The following is a 26,312-nucleotide window of genomic DNA, read 5'->3' as shown; positions in this document are numbered from 1 at the left end:
TTTTTTAAATTTTCCTGTCGCTTTGTGATCTGGGTCCCAGTGGCTTGGCTGGGCTTTGCCCATGCTCGCTGTGCAGGCAGCTGGGTGGCATGGTGCTGGTGACAATGCAGGGCCCACTAGGATGCCCTGGGATTGTCACCACTCATGCCCAAGGTGCCTGGCTTTGGCACACAGCTGATGTGCTCCCCTCCTCAGGGAGACCTACCGGGTGTGGAGACAGGTGGCAGCCCCAGAGCGAGCCTGGGCTGTGTGCTGCATGTCCTGCCAGCTCTTTGAGAACTGCTTGTTTTGCTTGTATTCCTGGAAATAAGGAGTGCTCAAGGCGGACTGTCCGGGGACAGTGGGCACAGTCCGGCTGTCTGGCAGGGCACCTGTGCAGACTCCATCAGCTTATGCCCTTCCCCTTGTTGCTGCAGAAAGATGGTGCAGGCAGGCGAGGGGACAGGTTTGCCACAGGCCAGGGCAGTGGAAGGGACCAGCTCCAAGCCACTGCCGACAGACCCGCTTCCTTGGGAGAGCTGCATCCTGCCTGCCTACAGCTGTTCTGGCTGCTCCTCCTTCCTGTACAAGGTGGACTTCACAAAGTGCAAGTGTACCTGTAACTTATGTACGATGACCAAAGCAAGTATACCACTGCCCCGGGTACTGGCTGTAGCCAAAGGCAGGAGGAAGACATGTGGGAAGCCAGCAGAAAAGTTTTATGCTGTTTGTGCACAGGTTGTGTTTCTGGAACAGGAATGATATTTCAGGTGCACAGTTGTCTGCGTATTAATTATCCATGTGATTTCACTGTTAAACAAAACTGATGAGATGTTTCAGCTGCCATGTGATCTTGATGGCTGCCAAGCACAGGTGAATCCCTTCCATCCATATCAGATGCAGCACAGAAAATAATTGAATGCATGAAACAAAATTACCCTTTAAGGCAGCCGTTTCTGGTGGAGACACTCTTGGCAGAGGTATTTGGTATAAAATCTTGATGCAATAGACATTTTTTGTCTTTTGCAATTCATTTGAGAGCTAACAACTGCTTTTCACCCAGTCACAAAGCATAGCGACACATGAGAAAGGCTCTTCTGTTTCATTAACACATGGTCATAACTTAATCACCTGTACTCATTACTTATTGCTCCTACTGAATTTCCAAACTGGTCTCAGAAATGCCATGTATTTATGGAAAAAGAATACCAGAAGTGTGCCTACTTCACAATTAATTTGTTAAGGAGCTCATTTTCTTCAGAGAACCTTTTAAAAATAAATCAATGACTCAGAGAAGAATCCTGGAGGGCACTGTACTTGGGACACTTTTGTAAAAACGAAGAGCAATGCACTTCTTGTACTTGGTCATTTAGGCTGCCATGACCCTTCCTCACCTGAAAGTGTATTTTTCTGTTTTCTTCATGACATGACTCCTTTTCAATTTCATACTTCTGTTTCAATAGCATCAGATGGAGCTACAGTGTTAGAATTGTAAGCCCATGGCCAGAGGGAAAATCCCAATGACTCCAGGCTGAAAAGTAGGTGTCTGACATGCACCATGGCATCTTGCCTGCATTTTCCTTGTGAAAACCTGACATGTCCTGTATGGGTTTTCCTTCAGTTGTTTGTCTCCTGTGTCATTAGCATTTCATGTGCCCATGATAATTTTCTTCCTTTTTGAGAAATTGGGTGTTCCAGCCACCCTTTTAGACACAAAGTTTGAGTGCTTGAGGATTAGTCTACCATTCTTTCTCCAGGCTGAAGTGCTGATGTTAGAACAACGTATAAGGAATCCTCCCCCACAGATGCCATGCCTCCCTACCCCTCCACACCACCTGGGAATGAAGAGCAAGGGCTGAGCAGCCCCCCTCACCTGGTGGCACATGGTGTGCTGATCTTTAAACTCAGCCCTGGAGAGTGCTGGAGTTGAAGTTTGGACACCAGCACCACTTTTAAAACACAGATGCACGTGAGAGCGGAACCGCACAGCTGTCGTGCTGGAGGTATTGTGTTATAGTCAGCAATGAGAAGCTTGAGGCAAAGGCAGTTTGTGGAAGTGCAGGGAAGGGCAGTGGATGGCATCGTGCTGGGAAAGCCTCCCTCCACCTTCCTCTGTCAGACCTGTAGCCCACTCAGTGGAGTCACATCTCTGGGATACTCCATCCGCAGGGCTTCCCTTTGCTCCAGCTGCTGGCCAGAGCGGTGGGTGAGGGAGCTGAGCTCCATGGCTATTGGTCTCTGTTGCTTTGGAGGGTCACAGAAGGTGCTGCAGGAGTGCCACATGGCAATGGCTTTGGAGCCCTGAGTTTTATTTTCCAGGATTAGCAGATTTTGAAAGCGTATCGCTTGTCACCTTTGCACTTCTTAGTAAACTCCTGTACAGTGCTTTATGGCTTGTGCACTGGTTAAAAAATAATAATATTATTCTCATGGCTGCCATTAAAATTTCTAGAAGTAAAAGCATCTTATAACATACTCTGGAAATGTGACTCCTAAGCTGTAAAGTATGTATGTTTGTAATGATTAATTTGCTGAGCTCAATACATACCTGAATCACGTTTAATAATAGCAGGGGCTGTGCGAATTCAGGCAATCTTTGTTGATGTATTCAGCAATACTGCAGTGATTCATGGCATCCTGCAGAGACCACCAGGCCAGCCCTGGCACTAGGCAGGTTACAGAAACCGCCTCAAAATCCTACAAGAAGCTGCTGTGGTCTCCCACGATGGGAGCCAGGTGAGCAGCCATGAGCTCATGCCGTCGCTCCTGAGTTCAGCCTCCCCCTCCAGCAGTGCCAGCAGATGATGAGGCTGTCGATAGGCCTGGCTGAGTTTATTCACTTCAACATCTTAATGCAATTAACAAAACTGATGTGTGTCCAGCCAGCTTGGTCCATGGCAGCATTTTGTTCATCTTTAAAGGGTGGTGAAGATGCATTTGATCTGTGCGTGAAGCAACAGGGCCATCGAGAATAAAAGCCTATGTTACATTTACTTCTGCAAAGTCGCTCTGCATTTGTGTGTCTACCACAAGCACTTATGCTTGAATGCAGTATGTGATTTTTTTTCAGCTACTGTAAATAGATCATCTTTACAGACAACAATAAAATGTTTGTGTAATGCTTAACCATACATTAAGTAAAAACTTGCATTAGAATATCCCCATATTCTTTCTATCTGGTAAATAAGAGCATAAAGGCGAGTATCCCCACCACTCCCATTACTGCACACAGCACTTAGTTACATTAGAAAAATGAAGCATTGTTCTGCCAACTTTTGTTTCCCTCCATTTGTGTTACTTACTGCTTATGAATCCAGCATGCCGACCTATAAAGCAATTACTTCTGAAATCCAGCAATCATGGCACACATAGGTACCACGGCATGGCTACTGCCAGGAGTCAGTGGCTAGCATCAGTCTCCTGTGCTCGCTAGAGTATTATTGTTTGAGCTGGTGTATAACTAATGGCATTTGGAAGGTGTAGGTGTTAATGTTGTCTGCTGAAGCATGACTTGTATTGCATTAAAGCATCACGGTGTTTTTAAACAGGCTAAAAGGGGTTTTCAGCTGTGATCAATTATTGGGCTGTTGGACTGACAGTGTGCAAGGTGTTTGGGTGGTAATAGGGGTGTGTATTGTACTGACACCTTGCCCGCACCCTTGCAGACCAGCTGAAGCAGTTGATGTGTTTTACAGTTCATACAGCTGTTCGGGACTGCTGCAGGGTTATAAATACATTGCAGAATCTCTTTTTGTACACTTTTGCTGTGCTGTCTTGTGCATTGCTTCAGGAGGTGCGCATGTCTTCTCCTCTTCCTCTTAAGACTAAGCACTCGGACTGCAGCTTCGCTGCTGTGTGAATTGGCACAACTGGCCGTGCTCTCCTCACCACCCCCCCAGGCAGCACAGGGGCAGGAGGCAGCTCCAGCAACTACAGTTCAGCTCCAGACCAGGGCAACTATTTTACAGGGGGTCTGGGGGCAGGAACCGAGGTTCAAAACAGCCTCTGCTCCTATGGAGGAATCAGTATTGAGCCATAAAAACAGGAGGGGCATGGCTGGGAATCACAGCCTGAATGAGAGGGTTTCAGTATTGTCATAGAAGACAGAACAAGAGGAAAACATTTTGAATTTACTCTTTGTGTATTGAGGCCTTTTATTATTCATCAGTAAGTAAATATAAGCTAAGGGAGTGATTTGTTTCTAACAAGCTTATAAAATACTAGAGTCATTTGTGAGTTTATTGGAGTGCTGATTATAAACATTCCCTCATGCACACTCCTTTGTGTCAAATTAACATTCAAAATACAAATATTGTATCTTTGAATATTTCTGTAATCTCTTCCCAAGTATTTGAGATCTTTGATGAGAGACGATTGACAGTGTCACATGAAAAGTAGCTGAGCGCTCTGTCACAGTTTTGGACATATTTTTCATTTCTTTGGCATTCACTTTGCTCATGCTGCTGCTTTGAATTGCCTCCTCTATGCTCTAGCATTTTGGGTTTTGATACAATGCATAATTGATGCTCATCTAGCTGCAAAGATTCAACTCTTGTACATGCACGCTGCCTGTGCGTGGCTCCCCAGGATGTGCCCCGCGACCCAGCAGTGCCGTTGTGTGATGGCAGGAGTGGCGAGTGGCTGGTCGCGCTGGGGCTGGGTGGCCTTGGCACAGCTGCCCACAGCCTGCCGGGGCCGTTCAGGCACACAGGGGGTACTGGGGGTATCCCGGCTCTCCCGAAGTTCTCCCCTGAGGAGCTGGACTTGTGGTCTCACAAACCTCACGTGTGGTTGGAAAGGGAGCTCTGTTCTTGCACTTTTTCTTGTGCACTAATGCACTTTCTGTTGGTCATCGTAAGGGATAGAAATGTGAAGAATAGGCACGGTCTGCTGCATATCCCTTAGGTGGCCAGTTTAGACCCATCCTCTGTAAGCAAATTTCCCAAAGGTTGTGCAGTGTGTGGAAGGTGTCCCGAGGCCAGGGCTCTCGGGGTACTGCTGATCGAGACCAGGGGGCTTTGGGGAACAGGTCTTGGTTGAGCTCCTTGCTGTCTCTGTGGTTACAGAATTGCCATTTCACCCCCTTCATGTCTGTACAGTGGGTGTATCTGTAATTTAATCACCCTGACCCTTCATTTGTATTTTATGATTTTGTTTTCCCCTCTTCCCACTAAGACATTCCCTGTATTGTCATTGCCAGTGCCCAAATTCCTTGCCTTTCCTGTCACTGTGTAACTTGGTTTTACTAAGTGGAGGAAAATTCTGCAAGGTTGGGTCTCAGGCTAGCATTATTATAGTGGCTGCCATTTAAAAAGTCAATTTTTGCCTACAGGCAAAGTATTGTTATCAGAGTTCATACCTATTTTGCATATATACGATCGTATCTTCCCTACCTCTCTGGGGTGACAGGAGCAAATGCTGACTTCTTAATGCTGATTGTTGAGTCTGAGCTTAAAATAAGAGCTTACAAGAAAAGTGAAGAACAAAATGGTGGGTAGCAGGTCTCTGACAGACCTTTATCGTTTCCTTCTTTTTTGGTTCAAACGGGGACTCCATCACAGCTTGATTTAGGATCTTACTTTATTTAAGGGAGCAGCTGAAAAGCAGTTTGATTTTTCCTCTCATTTTTAACTCTTCCTCAATAACTTTTGCAGGGCTGTGGAATATGCTTCTTCTCATCTGGGCTTATTAGGTGGATACCCCTAAATCTGTTTCAAGTTCAATGAATGCACATCAGGCCCTTTCTACAGCAATCCTACTACACCTTTTTACCTTTACAAGTCATCTTGGCCACTTCTGCACGGCTCCAGGCCATTAGTGCAGCCACCTCCTGAAGTCCTTCCCACCCTCTGTAGCTGGGAACTTCTTACACTTCTTTGCGGGCTTGAGGCTTTGTTGGGTTTTGTTGTGGGGTTTTGTTTTGTTTTGTTTTGTTTTTTTAATGTAACTCGTGGGAATGAGTGGAGTCCAAGAGAGCCGAGGAAACCATGGAGATCCAGGCAGGTTTAAGCAAAAATAGCAGTGTAGGAGTCCTGCTGTAATGAGCTATCAGATCCTCCTGGATGTTGCTGTGTTTTGGTGTGGTGACATGCTCACACTTTGCTGCAGCTGGAAGAGGGCTTCTTCAGCACTGTCATAGGATCAGTGTTTCCAGGTCTCTTCATCTGAGCTAAAATACAGGCTTCCTCCTATCTTACACAAAGTTTTCTGGTGCAGCCCACATATGTTCTTTGGATCTTGTCCACAGCATGAGAGTTTGCGCATGGCTTTCCTTAATGGATTAAAAAGCTAATGACATATAAAAAGAGAAAATGTGTTCCTAAAAAATAAATAAAACCAAGCTGGCCATCTTGTGCACTGACAGAGTATCTGCCAACAGCCATATGCCTGACTGAATTACTCACATAATAAAATAGAAAGGGATTTGTTTACAAAGGCAAAAGCCAAAGTACTTCGAGTTTAGGAGCCTGGAAGAACATTTCTGCCCTTGCTGCTCTGCACAGCTGCGCAGGATGTGTGCATGGGCCCTCTGCGGAGAGCTCAGAGCAACGCTTTCGTTGCTGCTTGTCCTTGTGCTGGATGAATTCAGCCCTAGATCGTATGTGAAGGGTGCAAGCTGCCTGGCTGACAGACAGAACAAAAAACAAATGTAAAGGTGATAGTAGTTTGATATGAGGTTTTATGTATTGTAATCAAGGTTTGTATGTTAGATAAGTGCTACTGAGAGTAACTTCACAGTCTGTGCTGTGCGGAGTCATTGCTTGGCAGCGAGATCTCTTCCAAAAGGTCACTGGGCTACAGCTTTTCTTATTTGAGATGAAGCTGCTACAGGGTAAGATTTCCACCTGGACTGTGGAGCGTTAATTGAGCGAATTCCATCAACATCGATGGGAGATGCTCTGTACATTCACTTGTGCATATTCCCACAGTACAAGAATATATGTCTGCATAAGGCAGAGATGCTTAAGATATTTTCTTGTTTTCATGCAGATTCTTTTTTACTGCCTTAAGGAATATTGTGCGTTACTGCACCTTAGGATTCCTGACATAAAATACATCTGATAGGGGTTTTTCATTCTTTTGAGCATATTTGCACTTAACGAGCTCTGAGAGATATTCATGCCATGCAAAATCAGTCACCTATCTTAGTCAGCCAGACCTCATTTAGTCACCCTTGGTTCCCTCTATTGGCAATGGCATCTTATTTTCTCAGCTCTGATAACCAGTTTGTGTCCCCAAGCTCCCACCCTACTCTGTTGGGAGAGGGAGCGAGGGAAGCGCCTTGGGGTAGTGGCTGGGGACAGGAGCCTCTCCAGCGCTGGGCTGTGGCATGTGTTCAGCCCTCGTATGAACAGGTAAGCTCCAGTGCAGTTGTGCTAAATGATCGTGTCAAGATAGGTGGGTAGCCATCTTCCCCCCCTCCCAAGAAAAAGCTGAGCGATGTTTCCGATTTCTTGTTTGTCTGCATGTATTCATATTTCAAAGAAATGCATTTGTTTAATCTGAACAAGCGGGTGCAAACTGCCCCGGTGTTACAGGAGTGCAGCGTTTGGCCAATCTTGAAGCTGTTTGGTGATCTGCAACAGAAATAACGCTCATGGTTGGGTTTCACTTGCACTTACAACTTTTTGCCCGTTGCATCATTTCTCAGATATCTGTACTAATACAAGTTTTAATCTGACCATAGCTGATAACTGCTGTAAAGTTTATGTTACTGGATGCATATTTCCATGTTTATACAGAATTTGCAATATCAGAATAAGGCCCCTCACAGCAGTTCACCTGTGCTCAGTGAAGAGGCACTGCACCAAGGCAGGGATAACTGAATTTTAATTTGCTGATGCAAATCAATTTCTACACACACACACACCCCCCCCCACACACACACACCAAGTTTGACATTTATCATACTTTGATGCCTGAAAGAACCTTCTTTGTTTCTCGGTTAAATTGTATGTTGAGAAGTATTTTCATTTTGTTGTGCATTCTGGTTTTATCTCTCATTTTACCAGTCTTTCTGTTTTCCTGATGCCACCATGGAAGTAGTTTATGGCTTTCTCCTACTCCGTGCATCTCTGAGTGTTGTTGACAACAACTGGCTTGTAGCCTGTCTGTCATGTTAATTATATACTATTAGAGACCATTAATGTGATGGTTATTTACACGATAGATTTATAGTCTATCATGTCAATGTGTGCTTGGGAAACTGTAATCTGAAGATCAGTGACACACATCAGCAGGAGTTCGCGTGTTTAAGAAACACTGTGTGCTATCCCAAATGTGCCCGGCTAGTGCAGGGGGCTGGCAGCCAGGGCTGAATGCTGCCCTGACTTGGATCCCCACCCCAGGAACCTGCCTTTGGGCAGATGAAAATGCACCCAGAATTTGGCTTTTAAGCAGTAGCTGTGGGATGCAGCTGCCACTCCATGCACAGGTGCCCAGGCAGGGGAGGGGGCTGCCTGGTAAGAGGGAAGGTTTTGCCTTTGGCAGCTCTTGCTGGAGACCTGGCAGCTCCGGGGACCTCTGTGCAACCATGGTCGATGTATGCTGGAGGTCTGGGTGGGACATGGTGGGGAGGGGGCGCCTTGTGGTTCTGGTGGCCCTGGTGCTGAAGTTGGGGAACATGCCAGGCCTATAAAATGAGTAAAAAGGGCTTTACACCCGTTTAAACTCAGTTTAAAGCTTTGCATGTTTTAAAAGCACTTGGCATATTCCAGTGGGCTGTTTAATAAGAGTATAATGATGTTTTAATTTTAATTTTTAATTTCACAAGAAGAATAGATGCCAAATAGATACTAGTTATTGCTGTTTGTCTGTATTGAGCTCTTTGATGTGATATTGTCAGTAGGATCAGAGGACAGACATACTCCTACTGTGTAGCAATGCAGGGAGCTGCTTCCAGGGAAGAGAAGAGCGGAGAAGAGACCAGGCGTAATAAGTGATATTCAGGTTTAAGCAACACTGTGGCATGAGGGAGGCTAATGCAGGGAGCAGACTGTGTGGCCGTGGGCCTGGATTCAGGGCTGTGTTACTTCAGTTCCACCAGGTATCGACATTAAATTGAAATAATACAGCTGTGAACATATCAAAACATTGGAATACTCAACTAGGGTTGAGTTGTGTGGGAATGCGGTGTTTTTATTAACCCCTAGCCATTCTTAGGGGTTCGTTAGCTTTATCCGGACTCATTCTCTGTGTGCGTGTGTATGGGCCTGCACACTCAAAAGCAGCGTGTGTTTCTTTTCCTGTATGGGTTTTGCATTTCCATAGAAGCCACTGGAGTTACTCCTTAATGAACTATTGTGAAGGAACAGCCAGGCCTACCAGACTTCAGTCCACAGGAAGTTTTAATATAGGCTATTTTAAAAAAGGCATCTTCGGAGAAAGGCTGATAAAGTGTGAAGCTACTGTGCTAAAGTGTAGTGCATTTCTATAAATTATCTTTATGCAGTTTCCCAGATTAATATCTAAATCTAAAATAAAGCTCTGCAGGCGGGGTCCCTCTGGGGCTCTGCAGTCAGCAGATAGATGATGCACAACTCCATGAACTCCTTTGAACTTTCAGATTTTATTTTTCTTGTAAACCAAAAATTAAGCTGATGAAGACAGGCCCAGCAGACCCATCTCATGTGTCTGCGGTTCAGCCTTCCCCGTAGGAAAGCAGTGCTGGGGGGAGCAGGCAGCCTGCAGCCGGGAGGGAGGCGCAGGCTCTGGCACAGCGCAGGAATCGCTCTTGCAGTCGGTAGGAAACTCCCTGCAATCTCATCCTCAGTCCCTCTGGGACTGTGCTTCTTTTTAATGGTCATTTTAATATTGCAGTGTACTGACATGTACTGGAGGCAGTGAACTTACAAGCTACCCTATAAATAATTTGGCATCTAATTCTGCATATTTTGAGCTTGAGGCCCCCTGAGATGATGAAAAGAGTTTAAAGCCTGTTGTGTGGTTAGGCTAATTTAGCCTCAAAAAGAGTACCTTTTCGAGGCCACAGATACATATAAGTACATCACAAGAAGCCTTGGAGTTTGTTACCAGGGATCCGTGGGCACTTCTTGTAGCACCTATGTTTGCCAGCAGGTCCTATGGCTTCTGTCTCTTAATATCTTCGGTGATTTCTCAAATCCCGTTCCCCCAGAGAGCTTCCCCAGCTGGAGAACAGCGACAGCTCCTTCGTGCTGTCTGACCCTTGTCTGGACTGCCCATCCCTTGGAAAACTACGAAGAACAGAACTGATTTTAATGAGTCTCATCCAAAAGCAAACGTAAGGAAAACCAACAAAAAAACCACGCAAATCCGTGTTGGGAACTCTTTGTATTTTGTTGGTTTTCCTTACATAGTTTCTAGAAAAATCCAAGTCCCTGTGTTATCGTTTTTCATTAAAGTGATGTTTCTAACCACAGTGGACAGCTCTCATATCCCTTGAAAACTTATAATAGTAAAATTGTCATAAGGATGAAGCAGGAATGCAAGTTTTTATTAAACAATCTTCGGCTCATAAAAGACATCAGTGTTGTGCCATTCTAGATCATATAAATATATTTCAAAGCAGAATCATATTTCAGCAGAGAGATAAAGCACAAAAGAATATGAGTAGCAGAAACCAACATAAAATATTAAACCATCCAAGAAGGGGTGTAGGTGTATGCTCATCCGCACGGGCAAGTCAGGGGCTGTGAGCAAGGCAAGATTTTGGCAATATATCAGTAGAGCCATGAGCACAGATATCCGTGGCAGTTTGTGTGTGTGTTTTGTGGTGGCGGGGGGGTTTGGCATGGTTTCTCACAGCACAGAGCTGGGCGTTCTGCACAGCCGTGTGAAACGCTGCGGGAACGTGACGGGTGTCTTTAGTCTGGCAGTCGTCAAAGGGAGATACGAGCTCTACCTGGATAAATAAGTATAAATAGTTTTCTTTCTGATATGTGACCAGATTATTTTCCAGTTGATTTCCAGCCAAGGTCCCAAGTGGGCCACAGATCAAAAAAAGATAAGGGTCAGTTACAAGGTTGAGCTCATTCGGCGTTGCCATAGTAACTGACCTCCAGCATCCCTGGGAGGACGGCACCCAGCTCCCCAGGTGATATTTCTGCTGCCACACCATCAATCCGCTGCCTTTCACCGCCCGGGCTGCCTAATCGCTGGGGCGCCGTGCCACAGAGCGGCTCTGCACCGCTGGCCCATGCCGGGGTGGGAGCGGGGGGTCCTCTCACCCTGCAGCAGCCTCACCAGTGAGGGAGGGGCTCAGCTACATCCTCTGGGATTAATTACAAAAACGTAATGGAGCAATGTGGCCCAAATGGTTTGTATAGCAGGTCGGGGGCTTAGGCAGCAATGGCGATGAAGAAATGTCGTCTGCACAGCAGACGTTGTCTTCATCCGATGTGAGCTTCTGCAAATTCACCATCCCCTCCTAGCAGTCACATCATGTTCTCAGACCTTGGTTTTGCCTCCATCGTTGGATTGTTTTTAATGAAAACCAGTGGTGAAGTGGTGCTAGCCAGGTGAAGGGTCGAAGTGGTTCTCTGCAGGCTTTGTTTTGGACGGGGTTGTCAATCACTGTCATCCCACCCTGGTCCCAGCCCCTTGCTCCTTCACAGCCACATAGAAAAAAATTACTGGGGAAGCTCCTGCTTTCCTTATGTTTTTTTTCCCTTCGCTTACTTATTTACTGGGAAGTTGACTGCATAAACAGAACAGTTCCGTGCAGTTTTCATTTTATTTCCCTGCGTTCATTCCAATTTCTAGTGATTTCTACTATAATTAGAGCACATGGCCCATTTAATTCTACCAAATTTATGATATAATGGACAGGAGAAGGTTCTCTGTGAACACAGTATATTTATTAGTGCTTTGTTACGCTGAATTACAGTATTTCAAAGTTCATTAAAAGTGCAGTTAACTCATGGATGTGTACATCTGAGTACAGGAAACATACTCCCCTTTATTGCCTTAATTTGCTGCAGTGGAGTAGAAATATACTGGTCTGGGAAGCTATAGGATGGGATGTACATGTTGTTGTCAGGAACAAGCATCAGATTGTCTTACTTGGTCTCTCAAATTAGGACTATTTCAGTTATTCCATAAGGGAAATTTTTACTTTATTAAATCAAGTTGAAGAGAGAAGTTTTAACTAACAGTGAAGACAATGCCATCTTGATTTTTATTGTTCCTATTTCCTATTTGTTATTGGTGTGATAATGTGTCAGTACACGACAGCGTTAATGCGTACTTTTATATTGCCATTAATATAGTTATAATTAGAAATGCAGCTGATACAGTACATGGGTTTAATACAGCATTATTAATTATACTGCATCCTCGCCAGGAGGCTGCTAGTGTCGTTTCTCTTAGAGGCTTAGAGACTCATTGTAATATGTATTAAATGCACATTGCTGCAGCAGAAATAGCTTTATGGAGAAGCATATTCCCACTCTAAAATGGGCAGAACAACAGTGTAAGTGCTACTAACTACCCTATCAACGTATTTAAAACTGTCCTGCAAACGCATCCGAACTTGGGAACAATGAGCGATGCGCTTTGCCGCTGCAGTTCAGCCGGGTCTGCGCAACCCGCTAATCCTTGCTAAGAGGCAGTAAATTATGTACCTCCAAATTTATACAAATGCCTGCCTTTGACATCAGTGGGCACCACCCAGGTTTCACCTTCAGGATTCAGATAATCAGCTCTCATTCCTACCAGCTTCCCTCAAGACCAGTATGGAAATAAGTATGTGTCTGCCAGGGATCAAATGCTTTTGGAGACAAAAGTAGGTACTGAAAACATTACAGGATACTATCATCTCCCCATGATACTTTTACACAAAGCGCTCTGTTCCTCTTTTGGCCTGACATAGTTTCAGCCTGACAGAATCCAGCAGGCCTGCTTGTTTTAAACAAGAGCACATCCTATTATTTTTTCGAGAAATTAAGTGTAAAATTAATGCTTATTATTTTGAGCTCAGGAAAAAAAAAAAAAAAAGGCAAGAAACCCAAGATTCTTGTTTCCTCATCTAGTCCTGTAATCAATTGATCCACACCCAGATACACTTATGGAGAAATGGGAGAAGATCTAGCACAGCAAGCTGTAAAAATCTGCATTTTAGTTTACAAATGAGAGGGGCTGCATAATTCACTTGAGTTATGTAGGTCTCTCATAGATGCTTGTCATGTGTTTTTTTTTAAAAAAAAAAAAAAGAGGAGGGGGAATAAAAATGAGGGAAATGATTGTATGTTTTCTATTGCTAACGCCCAGCGCCACACATTTGACTGGAGTGTTGGCTGTCATGCCGCATTGTCAAAAAGCCGCCTTGCATGTACCTATATGATCTTATATAATTCAAGGAAGTTATTCTCCAAAGGTGACTGAGTATCCCTATACATGCGTCGTGTTTCTGTGTAAAATAATATGCTGTAAAATGCCATAGAGGAGAGAGTGATTATAGCAGCAAATTCTATCTATATCTTTGGGCATTTTCATATTTTGAATACACATGCATGAAAAGAGAAACGTTTGTCATGCTAACCATGGTACTTTTTTCCCCCTTTTTTCTTCCTGGATGGTTTTATAGACACAAGAAATACATAATGGACTCCTGTGGGAGTGGAATAAAAACCCCCACTGGTGAGGAGAAGGCCTTATAATTCAGAAGTGGATTTGCAAATCAAAAGGTCTTGCCTCGAGTGGGATAAATTTCCAGATCTGCAGGAACCCATTATGTTTTATTATTTTTCATTCGAGTTTTAGTTTGTTTGTTATGGGTTTAACTATTTAAAATACTGCAGGGATCAACCAAGAAAATACACAATCTCTGTTACCTAATTAAACATACCAAGCTTGTAAGAATATACTTCAATTGGAATGCTGAGCATTGTTGGTTTTTTTTAATTTTGCTGAAATTATAGGTATTTAGGCTGCAGAAAGGAGCAGTTGTCTAATCAGCACTATGTGTCCATCCGTATTTATGAACACATGTGCTCACATAGGACCATAGGCTGTACATGAATCACCGTTTGCCAAACACCCAGTATGAGGAGGGTAGGAAATTAATGTCAAACATGATTTCTCTGATTTACTCATAGAAGGAATTTGTTCCATTCCCCCCAGTACCTGCTTTGTCCTCTCCAGGTTTATTGCAGCGTTCAGTTGCTGTACACAGCTGTGGGCATGCTCAGGATGCTCAGCACAAGACACGTATCCCTTCCCCATGTTTCCTCCCCGCCAGAGCAGATTATAAAGATTGCACAAAGCCAAAAGTTTTCAGGCAAGGGTCTGATGGGAGAAGCCGGCCTTACACTACAGTGAAGGGAGAGGGTCAGGGTTTTGAAACCCATCCGTCGGAGAGGGCGATGTGCTCATCTGTGGTGGCTGCCCAAACCAGAGAATTACAAACCACATTGCATTCTAGAAATATTCCAGTCCCTGGTTATGGCTGCTCAGGGAATCCATGGAGCTGCTGTCCTAGAGTCACCAGCCCTTTCCTCTTCCTGTTCCTGACTCTTCCCTTCCTTTCCTTTTCTCTTTTTACCTCCTTCCCAACCCACCTGTTTACTTCTCCCCATCCGGCACATGCTGGTGCACAAGGCGCTTGTGTGGAGATTTTATTTTTTTAAAATTGTTATTTTTCACACTACATGGAGGGCCCTCCAAGGTCCGTGTGTGCTGGGAATTGCCTCTAGCCACAAACGTGCCAAGGTGCCAATGTGCGAGAGCCACCGTGCGCCTGGGCACAGGCTGTGCCCGGCATCCCGCACGCAGAGCCCTGCTGTTTGCCTGCCCTGGCACCTGACTCCCCACCTTGTGAAAGGGCTTTGGGATCCTGAGAGTACCAAAGGCCTTATAGAAACCAAAAATGTCCCTCTGTTTGGCCCCTTTAAAGATATGAAAAGCTAATTTAAAGCAATTATAAGTAAAGACCTGATTCTGAAGGCTTGCATGATTCACAAGATCCAATGCATCTGGCAAGAGATTAGTCCATGGTGTATCGTAGTCACTTCTTCGCTATCTTGGAACTAAAAATTGAAGTCAGTGATATTTGAAGATACAAAAATAAAGCTGTGTACATCAAAAGACAGAATTTCTTTAGCTTTTAAAAATATGTTTTCATGAGAAGTTCGTGTGCTGGCACAGTGAAGGAGGGACACGTTTTCGGGACGTATTTACAGAACCATCCACAAGTTTTTATTAAATTTTAGTTGTTTTCTGATTTATATAAACTGTACGTTGTGTTGTCTAGATTTCTACAACTCTCTCCTTCAAGAAAACCAAAGGATTGTTTTATGTGTCAAAATTGTTTTAATATGGCTTCAGTACCTCAAAAAAAGGCTCAGCTGCACCCAGAACCACAAAGCTCAGTAAACAGAGAAACAGGTCATCTTTAAAAAGTGGTAGGCTTGAAACAATAGTAATAATTATTGTTATTTCTCTATGAGTTCAGCTAGAATATAGGGACTTTTAAAATGGGCCCTGTAAGATCTATGACATGGACATTACACTTTCAAATGACATCTAAATACCTCCAATGCTCTCTCTTCACCTTGGGGAAGAAAACAAGGGGTGTAGAATTAAGGCTGAAACTCTTCCCTGGACTCCTGCTATTCTCCTACAGTTTCTTCCTCTCCCGTATGTTTGCAGCGTAGGCTGATGTGAAGACAGCATTTCAGCCTGCTTTCAGCGTTGTTGGTTGAATTCACACTGTTAAATTAATTTTAAATGCTGTTTGACTATTTAATAATCTATACCCAGAGCAGGGATGCGCTTCCTTTGTGGTAGGATGCGAGGTGGAGCGGTGCAGTCACGAGCCTGGGAGCAGGCGCGTGGGTCCCCGACATGTTCATGGCAGTGCTGCTTTCATCACAGCTGAAAATCAACGCCCCAAAATGCGACGGGGGGCTGGACACCCGCACGCCCCGCACAAGCAGCAAGGCTGGAGCCGCAGCGATGTCTGCGGGTCCTTGAAGTCATGCGCGCCAGCACGGGTGTTTCTCGTCGACTGCTGCTGCATCCCCGACGCTAATCTGCTGTGTCACTAACAAGTTGTATCATTTGAACCTTGCAGAGGAAGGCATCAATCATGAGTGCAAGCTGTGTAACCAGATGTTTGACTCTCCGGCAAAGCTCCTGTGTCACCTGATTGAGCACAGCTTTGAGGGGATGGGAGGCACATTCAAATGCCCTGTTTGTTTCACAGGTAAGACAGGGAGGCCAAGACAAGCCTCAGCGTGCATGGCTTGATCCAGAAACAACACTCAGGGGATTTGTAAAATACTGTAGTCCTTTCCTTGGGAAAAAGAAATACTGTGCTTGGAAATGTTCAAAATATCGCCTGTCTGAAACTGGGGCTCGCTCTGAAGAGCAGCACTGTGGTGTTTGACACCAGGCAGCACTGACGCATGCAGCAGCTCCGCATCACCCCCTACAAATCGAAGCCTTTTAAATTATACCTCATGGCTCGAAGGCGCGATGCGTTTCCAAGTGCAGGACTTGCAAGGGATGGACCTGCTCTTGCAAGCCCGTGTTTACCTGAGCAAGGACCCCTTAAAGGCTAGGTAGCTCACAGTCCACTCACAGAGGTGAGGCTCACTTAAGTAAAGGTTTGGTAAGAGCAAATTGTCCAACTGTATAGTTTTGCCAGCTCCTCTCTCAGAGGTTTTTGAAGCCCAGGTTTCTGGCACATTTCTAACTTCTGTCTCAGGGCCTGCTAGGTATTCCTTCCCTGTAGTTCATTTTAAGCTGTCTTACCGGTGCAAATGGTCTGGGGTGATCTTGCTTTTAAAGGATCTGCAGGATGCATGTTAAAGGCTGCCTTTTGTACTCTCTTAAAACCAGCAGTTAACATCTGCATTTCCAAACTCCTTGAGAGATGAGGGTGGAAGAGGTGTGACTGTGGACCTGCTGTCAGTAGAGGGGCACGGCAGCACCTGTGATTCCTTTAACTTGGGTGGAAGTGGGGCAAACCCACAGTCTTTAGGGTTTGGCCCACAATTTGAGAGCCTGCTTTTTGTGTGAGCTTGGCGTTAATTTATCGTTTCCTGAAATGTGCTGTAAAATGACTCTCTGAGTGCACGTGTTTAATTCTGCTGAAGAAGCTATTTTCACATACTGAAGATTATTCATATAAAATGAGACAAAAATTAAACGAGATGTATTTTTAACCAGCTAAAGCCTGTGGTTCCATATGTTTCACTTTCAAATTTCACTTGATAAAGTCAGAATAATTATCAATTCAAAATCATAATGTAGATGCTGTGATATTTGTGATGTTAAATCGTAATCTTTTTTCTTATACTGAATGAACAACCCATTTAAAAGGTCTAAAAATTGTGACAAGCCTGCCCTTTCGGATTTACGTGTCTGCCAGAAATGTTATTCTGGGCCACACATCTTCCAGACCAGCCATGAAGGCTTCTCCTGGCCCAGTTGTCCTGCATTAAAAATGCATCCGATGCACCTGCCGTGGGCCCAGAGCTACCCGCAGAAGCGGTGATGTCCTTTCTTTGGTCTGACGACTGAATTCTTCCAGTTACCTGTGGACAGTGTTAGCTTTATGTGAAATATCAAAAATCCATACAGGATATAGAGTCTGTTAGAAGTAAGCTGACTGTCAGCCTGGAGACTCTAAATTGACTACTTGTAAGGAAATTCTGCTGAACCAAGTGTATCGGCACTTCTCTGGCAGGTAGCCTTGGACTTTTCAGAGTCTTTGCAATTGTAAAAGTGTAGTTCAAGACAAGATGCTTTATATGAAGCAATCTCAACTAATCGTACTATGTCGTTTCAGTTTTTGTACAGGCAAACAAACTGCAGCAGCACATCTTTGCAGTCCACGGGCAGGAAGATAAAATTTATGATTGTTCCCAGTGCCCACAGAAGTTCTTCTTTCAAACAGAGCTTCAGGTATGTTTACAACAGGACTAAAAGCAATGCTAAAGCTGTCGATTTCTCTGTGCAACCGTCACCCTTGTGTAGCATTTAGAAAAGGTGCATACCCTCAGTATGGCCTCTTCTGCCCTTAAACAGTCTCTCGGTCTCCTCCTGCCTCCCTGGGTGCTATCAGGAGAAAGGGGTCTCTGAGCATGGCTGGAATAAATAAATAAATAAGACAAGACAGATATCATGATTCTTTATGAGTATTTCTCTTGACAGTAGTGTTGCTACATCCTGACATGTCTACGTCAAACACCTTGTAAATAATTTCTTTTTCTCTATTAATAATTCAGGGGACTGATTAACATACAAAGACTAAGCAAATGGGAGCTGCCCCCTCCCCTTCCTCACTGTTAAGTCACAAGTAAAGGAATTTTTCCTACCGAGGTATGAGAGCAAAGCATGGGTGCAGCTCAACACGCTTAATTAGAGGCTCCGCCAAGGCACTAACACATCAATAAGCTGCAGGTTCTGCAAACCAGGCGTTATGTACCGGTTTCCCTGGCAGCCTGGGGGCCACAGCCACAGCAGTATTAGCCTCTACAAAGCCCGTGCTCGGCCCGCACCCGTTCCCAGGGGCAGCAAGCCTTTTGGAGGGGCTGGATCCTGAGCTGGGCATGCTACTGCAGCTCTCTCGGGTCCCTGGCCCCAGGGGCTGCCTTAAGCTGTGCTGGTGAGGCTGGGGTTCAAATCGCACTGGTACCTTTGGTGCAAAACCCATGCAGATGCTGAAACCTCGATGGCGAGTGTGCCTGATCCCTCATGGGGGATGGACCACCAGAGCTTGCTTTCCTAAAGAGCTGGCAGGGAGGCGCCCACCCAGGCGTCCTCCTCACACACGTCTTGCCTGTGTAGCACAGCCACCAAAATACTGCTGCCGTCCCCTAGCAAATGCAGTCTTTTTATAGAATGGTACTGTATGCCTCATCTAAATCTATTAGCTTTATAAACCATGATTTACTTAAACTTTGGAGGGTTTTTATTTATCTTGCTGAATTCCCAAGCTGCTGCCTCTTGTGTCGTGCTGTCATGCTGTGGAAGGATGGTTGATCTTTTCACTTTGTTGATTTTATTTTTTTTCTCCCAGGGGAATCTCTTCTTTCCCTTGTTCTAGCAATATGATTTGCATAAGTGTACAAAAGTTTTAACTATACCTTGTTAATATTTTAATAAAGTCAGCAGATTTGGGGTTTGTGTGTTCTCACTATGAACGTTTTATGAAGGCAGCAGTGGCTTGCAAAGCTGGTTCTGATTTATCCTCCCATTTTTCCTTTAAAGTGGTGTTTGGTCAAAATGCCAGCACAATTAAAATGGGCACACTGGCTTCCTAGGTCACTGCATTAACCTTTAAAATCAGATGATCAAATAAAGCAAACTCTGTTAAATTATAGCCTTAACAGCAGCCTGTTTTTTGCAATTAACAGTTTTAATCACATAGTGTTTCAATTCTGAAGTGTTGTGCATTGCAAAATTGCTGCAAATAGCAGCTTTAATCAGATAAATTATGATTGTAATTTTCCCGTTTTTATGCAGGATTTGTGTGCACTTAAAATTTCTGTGCTCATAATAATTACACGAGTAGTTTTGAATGGTGTTGGCTGAATGAAAATTCAGTACTTAGCTGCACAGTTTTAGTCTTTATTTCAGCAGTGACTCAGAAATGTGTGTTTACTTGATGCCAGGGATTTCACTAATCCAAATACCTGAGCCAAGGAGGACACAAAATGTGTGTATAAATCGGTTAGAAATGCTCAAGACTTTTGTACCAGTCTGCCATGGCACATTCATCTCATCAGTTTCTGATGTGTAAGCTGCCTATTCTAAATTCCTCAACCGTTGGTTATATTTTTGTTGAGTAATGAAGATTTAGTATTATTTTTAGTGAACCTGTTGTTCAGCTGCTAGTTAGGGTTAAATCTGCATAAACCTTTCAGTCTCCTAACGGTGCAATTGTTCTCATGTGGGCAAATCACCATCCATCAAGGGGTTCTACTTGATGAATTTGACTTTTCAGTTCTGATCTTGCTTTCCCACTGGCGTAAAATAACTAGTGTCAAAATCTGAACCTACGCTTTGTTTTACTTCTGTGTATTTTTTTAAGTGAAACCACGGAAAATACTTTTTACAACATTGAACATTTGACTGTTTCAAGACATTCAGAGTGGAGTGCTTACAGAAAAGAAAAACAAGGAGGGAGGGGAAAATGACAGGCAGCACAGGGAAAAGGTAACTTCTAGAGATGTCATGCAGTGGCTTGAATTAGCCCTGCTGATTTGTGAACGTTTCTTTGAACACTTAGGGTAAACACCAAGTAAGTGCAGAAGGGCACGTGTGTGCCACGTGATGAGAAACGTTGCCACTGTAAATGTACTTTTAGTGGTTAGTGCAAATACTGCTTCGGCAGTGTAACACTGGAAGCAATCAAACCCTCTTTGCGCTTCTGAACTAGCAGCTGTATTTTAATATAGGTTTATGTTTTGAAGTTTATGCCATCTGATGGAGCCGTAAACCCAAAGCTTAAGAAAGCTCCGAGGAACTGAAGTCATTCTATAAACAGTGGAATTTCTGGTGTGAGTCTGGAGCAATGAGTCAGTGAGGTTACCTTGATGATATTGCCATAAGAAAACAGAATGTTATTTAACTGCTTCCATTATCTCATGGAAATAAGGAAGGAAAACATGCTAAGGCTAAGTATGAGACACAAAGGAAACGGTATGTGTGATAACCCCACATACCCTTAGGGCAGAAGAGGAAGGGCTGGCAGCTCCGTGTTTTTCACATCCTCAATTTGTAAGATTGACAGCTCTGAATATGATGAAAATCTCCTGGAAAAAAGTAAATTTATAGCTAACGTGTAGAACACAGAGGCTATAGCATTTCTTTCCCCCCTACTAAACCTTGCTCACTGAAACAAATGTAGAGGTGGAGGTTTGGGTGGTTCCTCACATGCAGGGCAGAAGGAGCCCTTTCAAACAGAGTGCCAGCTCTGGGACCCATGTCAGGAGCCGCTGGCCACCGCTGGCACGCCCGCTTCACCCAGGCAGCTGGAGTCAAAGCGGCACGCAGGGCACCGAGACGTGGGAGATGAGCTAGTTCTGTGACACCTGAAATTTTGGTCTTTACTATTTAAAATATAGCAGGGAGCTCTGCCAACACCAAAGATGGGTCAGAAATTATGGGTGCTGAGAGTTATATTTGTGGTGTGATTCACAGCAGGGAAAGATACCTCCTCAATTGCTTGCATCGAGAATTAGCGAGAATTACATTAAGCAAATTGTGACTGAGCAGTGATTTTCAGAGGAAAGTTAAGGAGGATTTTCATATGTATGCTTTTGCCACACTGCTTTTTCCAAGGAGCCATCATATAACCAATGAAATATTTGTATTTAAAGGATTAATTCCTGCTGTTTGCTTGTGTACTGTTAATCATACCGTTTCCTCCTAAATGATTACAATTGATGAAAACTAAGGCAAGGGATATAATAAACAATGCGCAAATAATCGAGGTACCGAGGGAGCAGGGTACCTGCCAGGTCTTTCCTAGCACAGGTGTTCAGGTGTTTTATTGCCTGCTATGAATAAAGGGCTTTCTTTTCTGTTCAGATTTGGAGATATGTCAAACCACTAAATTAAGAGAGCTTCACCAGAGGAATTTGCTGTCATTTTAAGCACCCAGTTTCTTTAAACAGACATATATCAAAAGGAGAGTGGCTACTACGGCTCATTGGCTAACACTGTGGTCTGTCTCCCCCCTCATTTTATTTTATGTGAAAAGCTGGCAATTTTCATATATCCATAAACAGGCATGAGCTGCTGCAGAGAAATTGCACTCATTATATTAATAATGATTTGCCATGAACGTCCTCCAGGGGCTTGATTTGGTCCACATCAAAGTCCTTGGGATTCTTTCCGCTGATTACAGCAGATCAAGCCCTAAGCAGGTTTTCCTTTAAGTCTGCTTTTAATGTCAGCTCGATGTTAGATATGTCTCCTATAGAGGGCTGCATCCTGCCCGGGCGAGGGGGGCACCGCAGCAGGGCACCACGTGGTCTGATGGGGCCTGATGGGGGATGTTACAATGCTGCTCTGTGCCCTGGGAGCGGCGCAATGAGGAGCAACATCTCCAGCCTGCTCACGCCAGTGGTCCTTGGGGCCATGGGGGTACAACAGTGTCCCCTGAAGCACATGGGGAGAACGAGAGCCTCTTGGGTTTTACGTGACCCGCCTGTACCCAGGCAAGTCTACTGGGCTGCATCTAAGGGCTCAGTTTACCAGCAATGGTCAGAGCGCTGAATATAGACATAAGCAATGTTGGGTCTGTACCCAGCTATTGAAAATCTTTTAGGGGTTATTGTCACCAGCTTCTACTTGAAAAATGGGCTTTACCTGCTTCCTGGGGGTACAAGAAAGCTTACCTAACTAGAAGTAAAATTTTTCTTCCAAACAGCCCTATGTGCTTGCAACACTGAAATATCTCAGTGCTTCTGGGCTGTGGTGTCCACACAATCAGTGAGAGAAAAGCAAATCTGTGGTATTTTGACGAAGTTGCAGAAAATATTTTTCCCTGGGGGAGTGTGTGGATGGCAGGACAAATGGGACCTGAAATGTGGCTCTTATCTCAAGGCAGTGCTTTCATGTAACGTAACTTTTGCTGTATTTCAGAACTTACGTGTGACTTAGATGTTAAACACCAGGAGCTTCATGCTGGAAACAAACCACAAGCTTTTTCCAAGAGCTCTTTCTTTCATATGAAGCACCCACAAAATCATGTGTAAAATTAATTTTCTGCAAGTAAAAGCCATTTTTTCTTTTAAACAGAATTTATATCTTTGTGTTTCAGTTGTTGATAGGCTCTTTTTTTCTTTTTTTTTTCTTTTTTTTTTTTTTTTTTTTAGTGTTAGTCCTCCTTTAAAATCCTAAAAATGACCCAGTCAGTTATCTTAGCAGATTTGGCTACCATTTCTTAAAAAAATGTTGCTGTGGTGCTTGGAGTATTGTTAAATTTTAATTATTAGTAGTTACAAAGCTAATAAATTACAAGAATACCAAAATCTATTCCAGCCATATTGCTGGGTTTCATTCAGACACAGTCAGATAATTATAACTAACAATAATTAAAAATTAAAAGTGCTGTAGGCACATACCCATCATGTTGAGTCTGTCTGCCTGAACACGCTTTATGGACTGCAAAACCACAAGTTTTACCTCTGATCTATTGTCACAGCAGGGAAGAGTTTTTACCTGTTAGGTCTCCAGTTTTCAATATGTATGTTTAATTTGTTGGGAGGAGGAATATATGGCTGTTTAACAATTTGGGGTTAGGAACAGGCTCTCATAAGGACAAAAGCTAAGAAAGCCAGGGCAGCCTCTGCAGGGCTGTCCTGGGCTGTGCAGCGGCTGCGGTTGAGGTTCTGTGCGGGTGATGCTGGAGGTTTCCTGGCCCTGACATGCGCGGAGGTTAATGCTGTATGTAAGAAGGGGCTGCTCATGCTTGTGCACCTCTGTGTGATTTGTCAGCACCTTCTTCCCTAGCACAAAATGGGGTGGTGTTTCCTGCATCTGAGGCTGGGGGTGCTGTTGGAGCAGCCACCTAACCCAGAATGCATGGCCTCTTTGTGTGGCCACTTCTGTGGAAACAAAGGATGGTGCAGAAATCTCGCCTTGCCCTGTGTTTGATGTAGTGATGAGGTGTAGCAGTTTCATTTGGAAAGATGCCTCTGATCAATATGTTGCTGCATCTTTATCATCCCTGAGGTCTCTTTAGTGAGGTGCAGAAAGATCTCTCGCATCTGCAAAGTTTCACCTGAGATAAAGCTTGGAAATGTCTGGCACTGGAGTAGCGTGTCCCATAACAAAAGACCCTCCTTCACTTTTTACACCATTAGCACTATTCTGTGGCTGGCCCTGGCTAACAAAGTGAATGTAACTTCACATTAACATGTGCAGAAAACCCAGCAGCGATGCAGAGCAGGGGAAAAAAAAAAGAAGGGAGCCAGGTGAAAGGCATCGTTTCAGTCATTAATGCACTTAAGCGCACCCAAGTGTCAACATGTGTGATCAAGTGTAAGGAGGCATGTCGTTCCAATGTGGCAGCGCTGGCACACAGAAGGGGCTTCCTACAGCAGAGATGGCACTTGGATCCGGTGCTCAGGCTGCCCAGCTAAACCCGTCGTTGCCTGTCATCTATGCCCTAGGGCAAGGGTCCAACCAACTTTTGCGTAGGCACCATGCCATCCCAACAGATGGGCAGGAGTGTAAGCTGCCAAGAGACAATGTATATGCATCAATTGTGTTTATTGAAAGCACAATTCCTGGCTGGAAATGTCCAAATGTCTATTTATTCTGAGATAAGATGCCTTTAGTTAATGGATATGGAAATGCAGCCTAGCTTTGAACTAATTACTTCATATACATTACAAAACGTAATGCAGGCACGCAAATGTAAGATGTGCTGATTATGGGGAATCCAGGTAAAGGTCTGACATGACACAAGAGTCCCTCCTAAATTTGCCTCCAAGTGCCAGGGTACTACTCTCCTCTAAGTACTGGAGACCAAATTTTGTAGGAGCCGCACATAACTATACAAAGTGCTGGCACAGTATGTAGTGATATGCAAGCAGCCAACTTTTTATACTTGCAGGTTTTTGTTTGCACGCAGATGTCTAAGCTCACCTCCCCTCTTGGTGGTGGAAACCCTTTTTACTTGCGTGGGTAAATGAGGGCAATACATTAATCCAAACCAAAGCTGGACCAGTTTACACATCTCACTGAAGAGGTTTGTTTTCTATGTGACAAAAAGAGAGAAAAAGCATGTAATATGCTTTTAAATTTGGCAACATTGTTGCCCACCAAAAAGAGTAATTTATGGAAGCATCCAGAGAGGAGTCTCTGCACAGATGAAAGCATGTTTCTTTCCCCTACTAGTTAGCTTTATTCAATAAGGACTGGTAACTGTTGTCGGAAGATGTGCTTTAAAGATCCTTCTGAATATATGATCTTGTTATTCATAAAGATCCAGGCATACTGTACGTAAATAAATAAAGCAGGAATGTTTTACTTCCAGATACATTAATGTATTCCTATCTTCTTGGAAGCAGAGCGCACGGGCTGTGTTTAACATCCATCCTTGACCAAAAGGAGGAAGCACAGGAGAAGAAATGAGAAATGGATTTTCTTTCGGAAAGACCAGATTGCACTCTCTGGTCTGGCAATAACAATTACTAATGACATTTAGAGAGAAATTAAGGATGAGAAATGCAAGTTGGCATTTCAGCAGTGCCAGTCAGTAACATTGCATCAGAGCTCACAGGAGAGATGAGAAAAAGTTTAGGGACGGAAAATTAATTTTGTTATGTCAACAATTAACAAATACCTTTTCTTCATTCTTTACCACACTATCACAAATTACTACTGTGATAGTATTTAGCAGTTCCTCAGGTGAATGAAATAGCACTTTGAAATCCTTATTTCTGGTGTCAAACACACACGTTTGTGTTTTGTTGAACAGTGACTGACAGAAAGGTTCAAACTGACCAGGGAGGAAGAAAATGAGCTTTTGAATGTGTGGTAGCAAGAATATTCTGTGTGGCTTCTCTCTGCAGATCTCTGTGGTTTCTATAACCATGCATGACTGAAGTTTACCAGCACTTTTTCTGAGGTTGTTTTTTTCCTGTTTTATACATTTGTAAAGGCAAAGGTTGAACAATATACCCAGATCCATGCAGGAAAATTTTGGTGGAGCCAGTCCTGGAAGCTTCTGACCTTTTATTCGGAAGTCCTTCAGCTGTTCACAGGGTGAAATTGCTGTCCCCATAGGAAGGCGGTAGGAAGCCCCTTTTCCTGCTGCTCTGCCTAGAACCACAGAGCAAAGGGGCCATAAGCTGTAAGTCCGGGAGTGTGGCCACTGGCATGGCTGGCTGTGCGGGGACAGTGTCCTCAGGGACAGCAGACCTGATACCACCGCTTGGCCCTACCAGGCTTGATAGCACATGCCTTTCTAAGCAGTCCTTAAAATAGAAACAGAATCTTCGTGTAATATTCAGGCAAATAATTTGTTTTGGTTTGTTTTCTCTCCAAAAAGTCTTGTCACAATTTTTCTTTGCTGGTGGGAAGAGATCCCTAATACAACCCCTTTGATCTGCTGCTGCTATAGTAGCTGCTGTGGAAGGTAGTTTGGGGTCTGAGCACAGAAAAGAAAAGGATTAGCTCCTTTTCTTCCTGTAAGTGTCGCTAGCATGCAGAGGAACTGACTTCATTTTTCAAAGGAAGAGGGATACTGCACTGGAAAGGGCAGAGCGTAAGCATTATTTAAGGAAAACAGCGGAGCTTGATCAGCCTCTGTTTTAAAGAGCTCATCGAAGGTGGTGTACAGCATCCTTTTAAAAGTTCTGTCTCTTCATTTGCTTGCTGCTAGA

The 26,312-nt window shown here is 44.0% G+C and overlaps 1 protein-coding gene across 9 annotated transcripts in view; it reads left to right on the top strand.

Moving 5' to 3' along the window:
* Positions 1 to 26,312, top strand: part of ZNF423 (zinc finger protein 423) — a 245,577-nt gene that overhangs the window by 205,624 nt on the left and 13,641 nt on the right. For all 9 annotated transcript variants that reach the window (XM_080411209.1, XM_080411208.1, XM_080411212.1 and 6 more), the window contains 2 exons: positions 16,031 to 16,162; positions 17,753 to 17,868. In XM_080411209.1, the coding sequence (XP_080267335.1) occupies positions 16,031 to 16,162; positions 17,753 to 17,868 (248 nt within the window). The remainder of the gene's footprint in view (positions 1 to 16,030; positions 16,163 to 17,752; positions 17,869 to 26,312) is intronic.

The sequence above is a fragment of the Falco punctatus genome (genome assembly GCF_963210335.1).
Source record: "Falco punctatus genome assembly, chromosome: 14".
Lineage (NCBI taxonomy): Eukaryota > Metazoa > Chordata > Aves > Falconiformes > Falconidae > Falco > Falco punctatus.
Note: the sequence above shows the minus strand (reverse complement) of the source record. Positions and strands in the feature narration are given on the sequence as shown.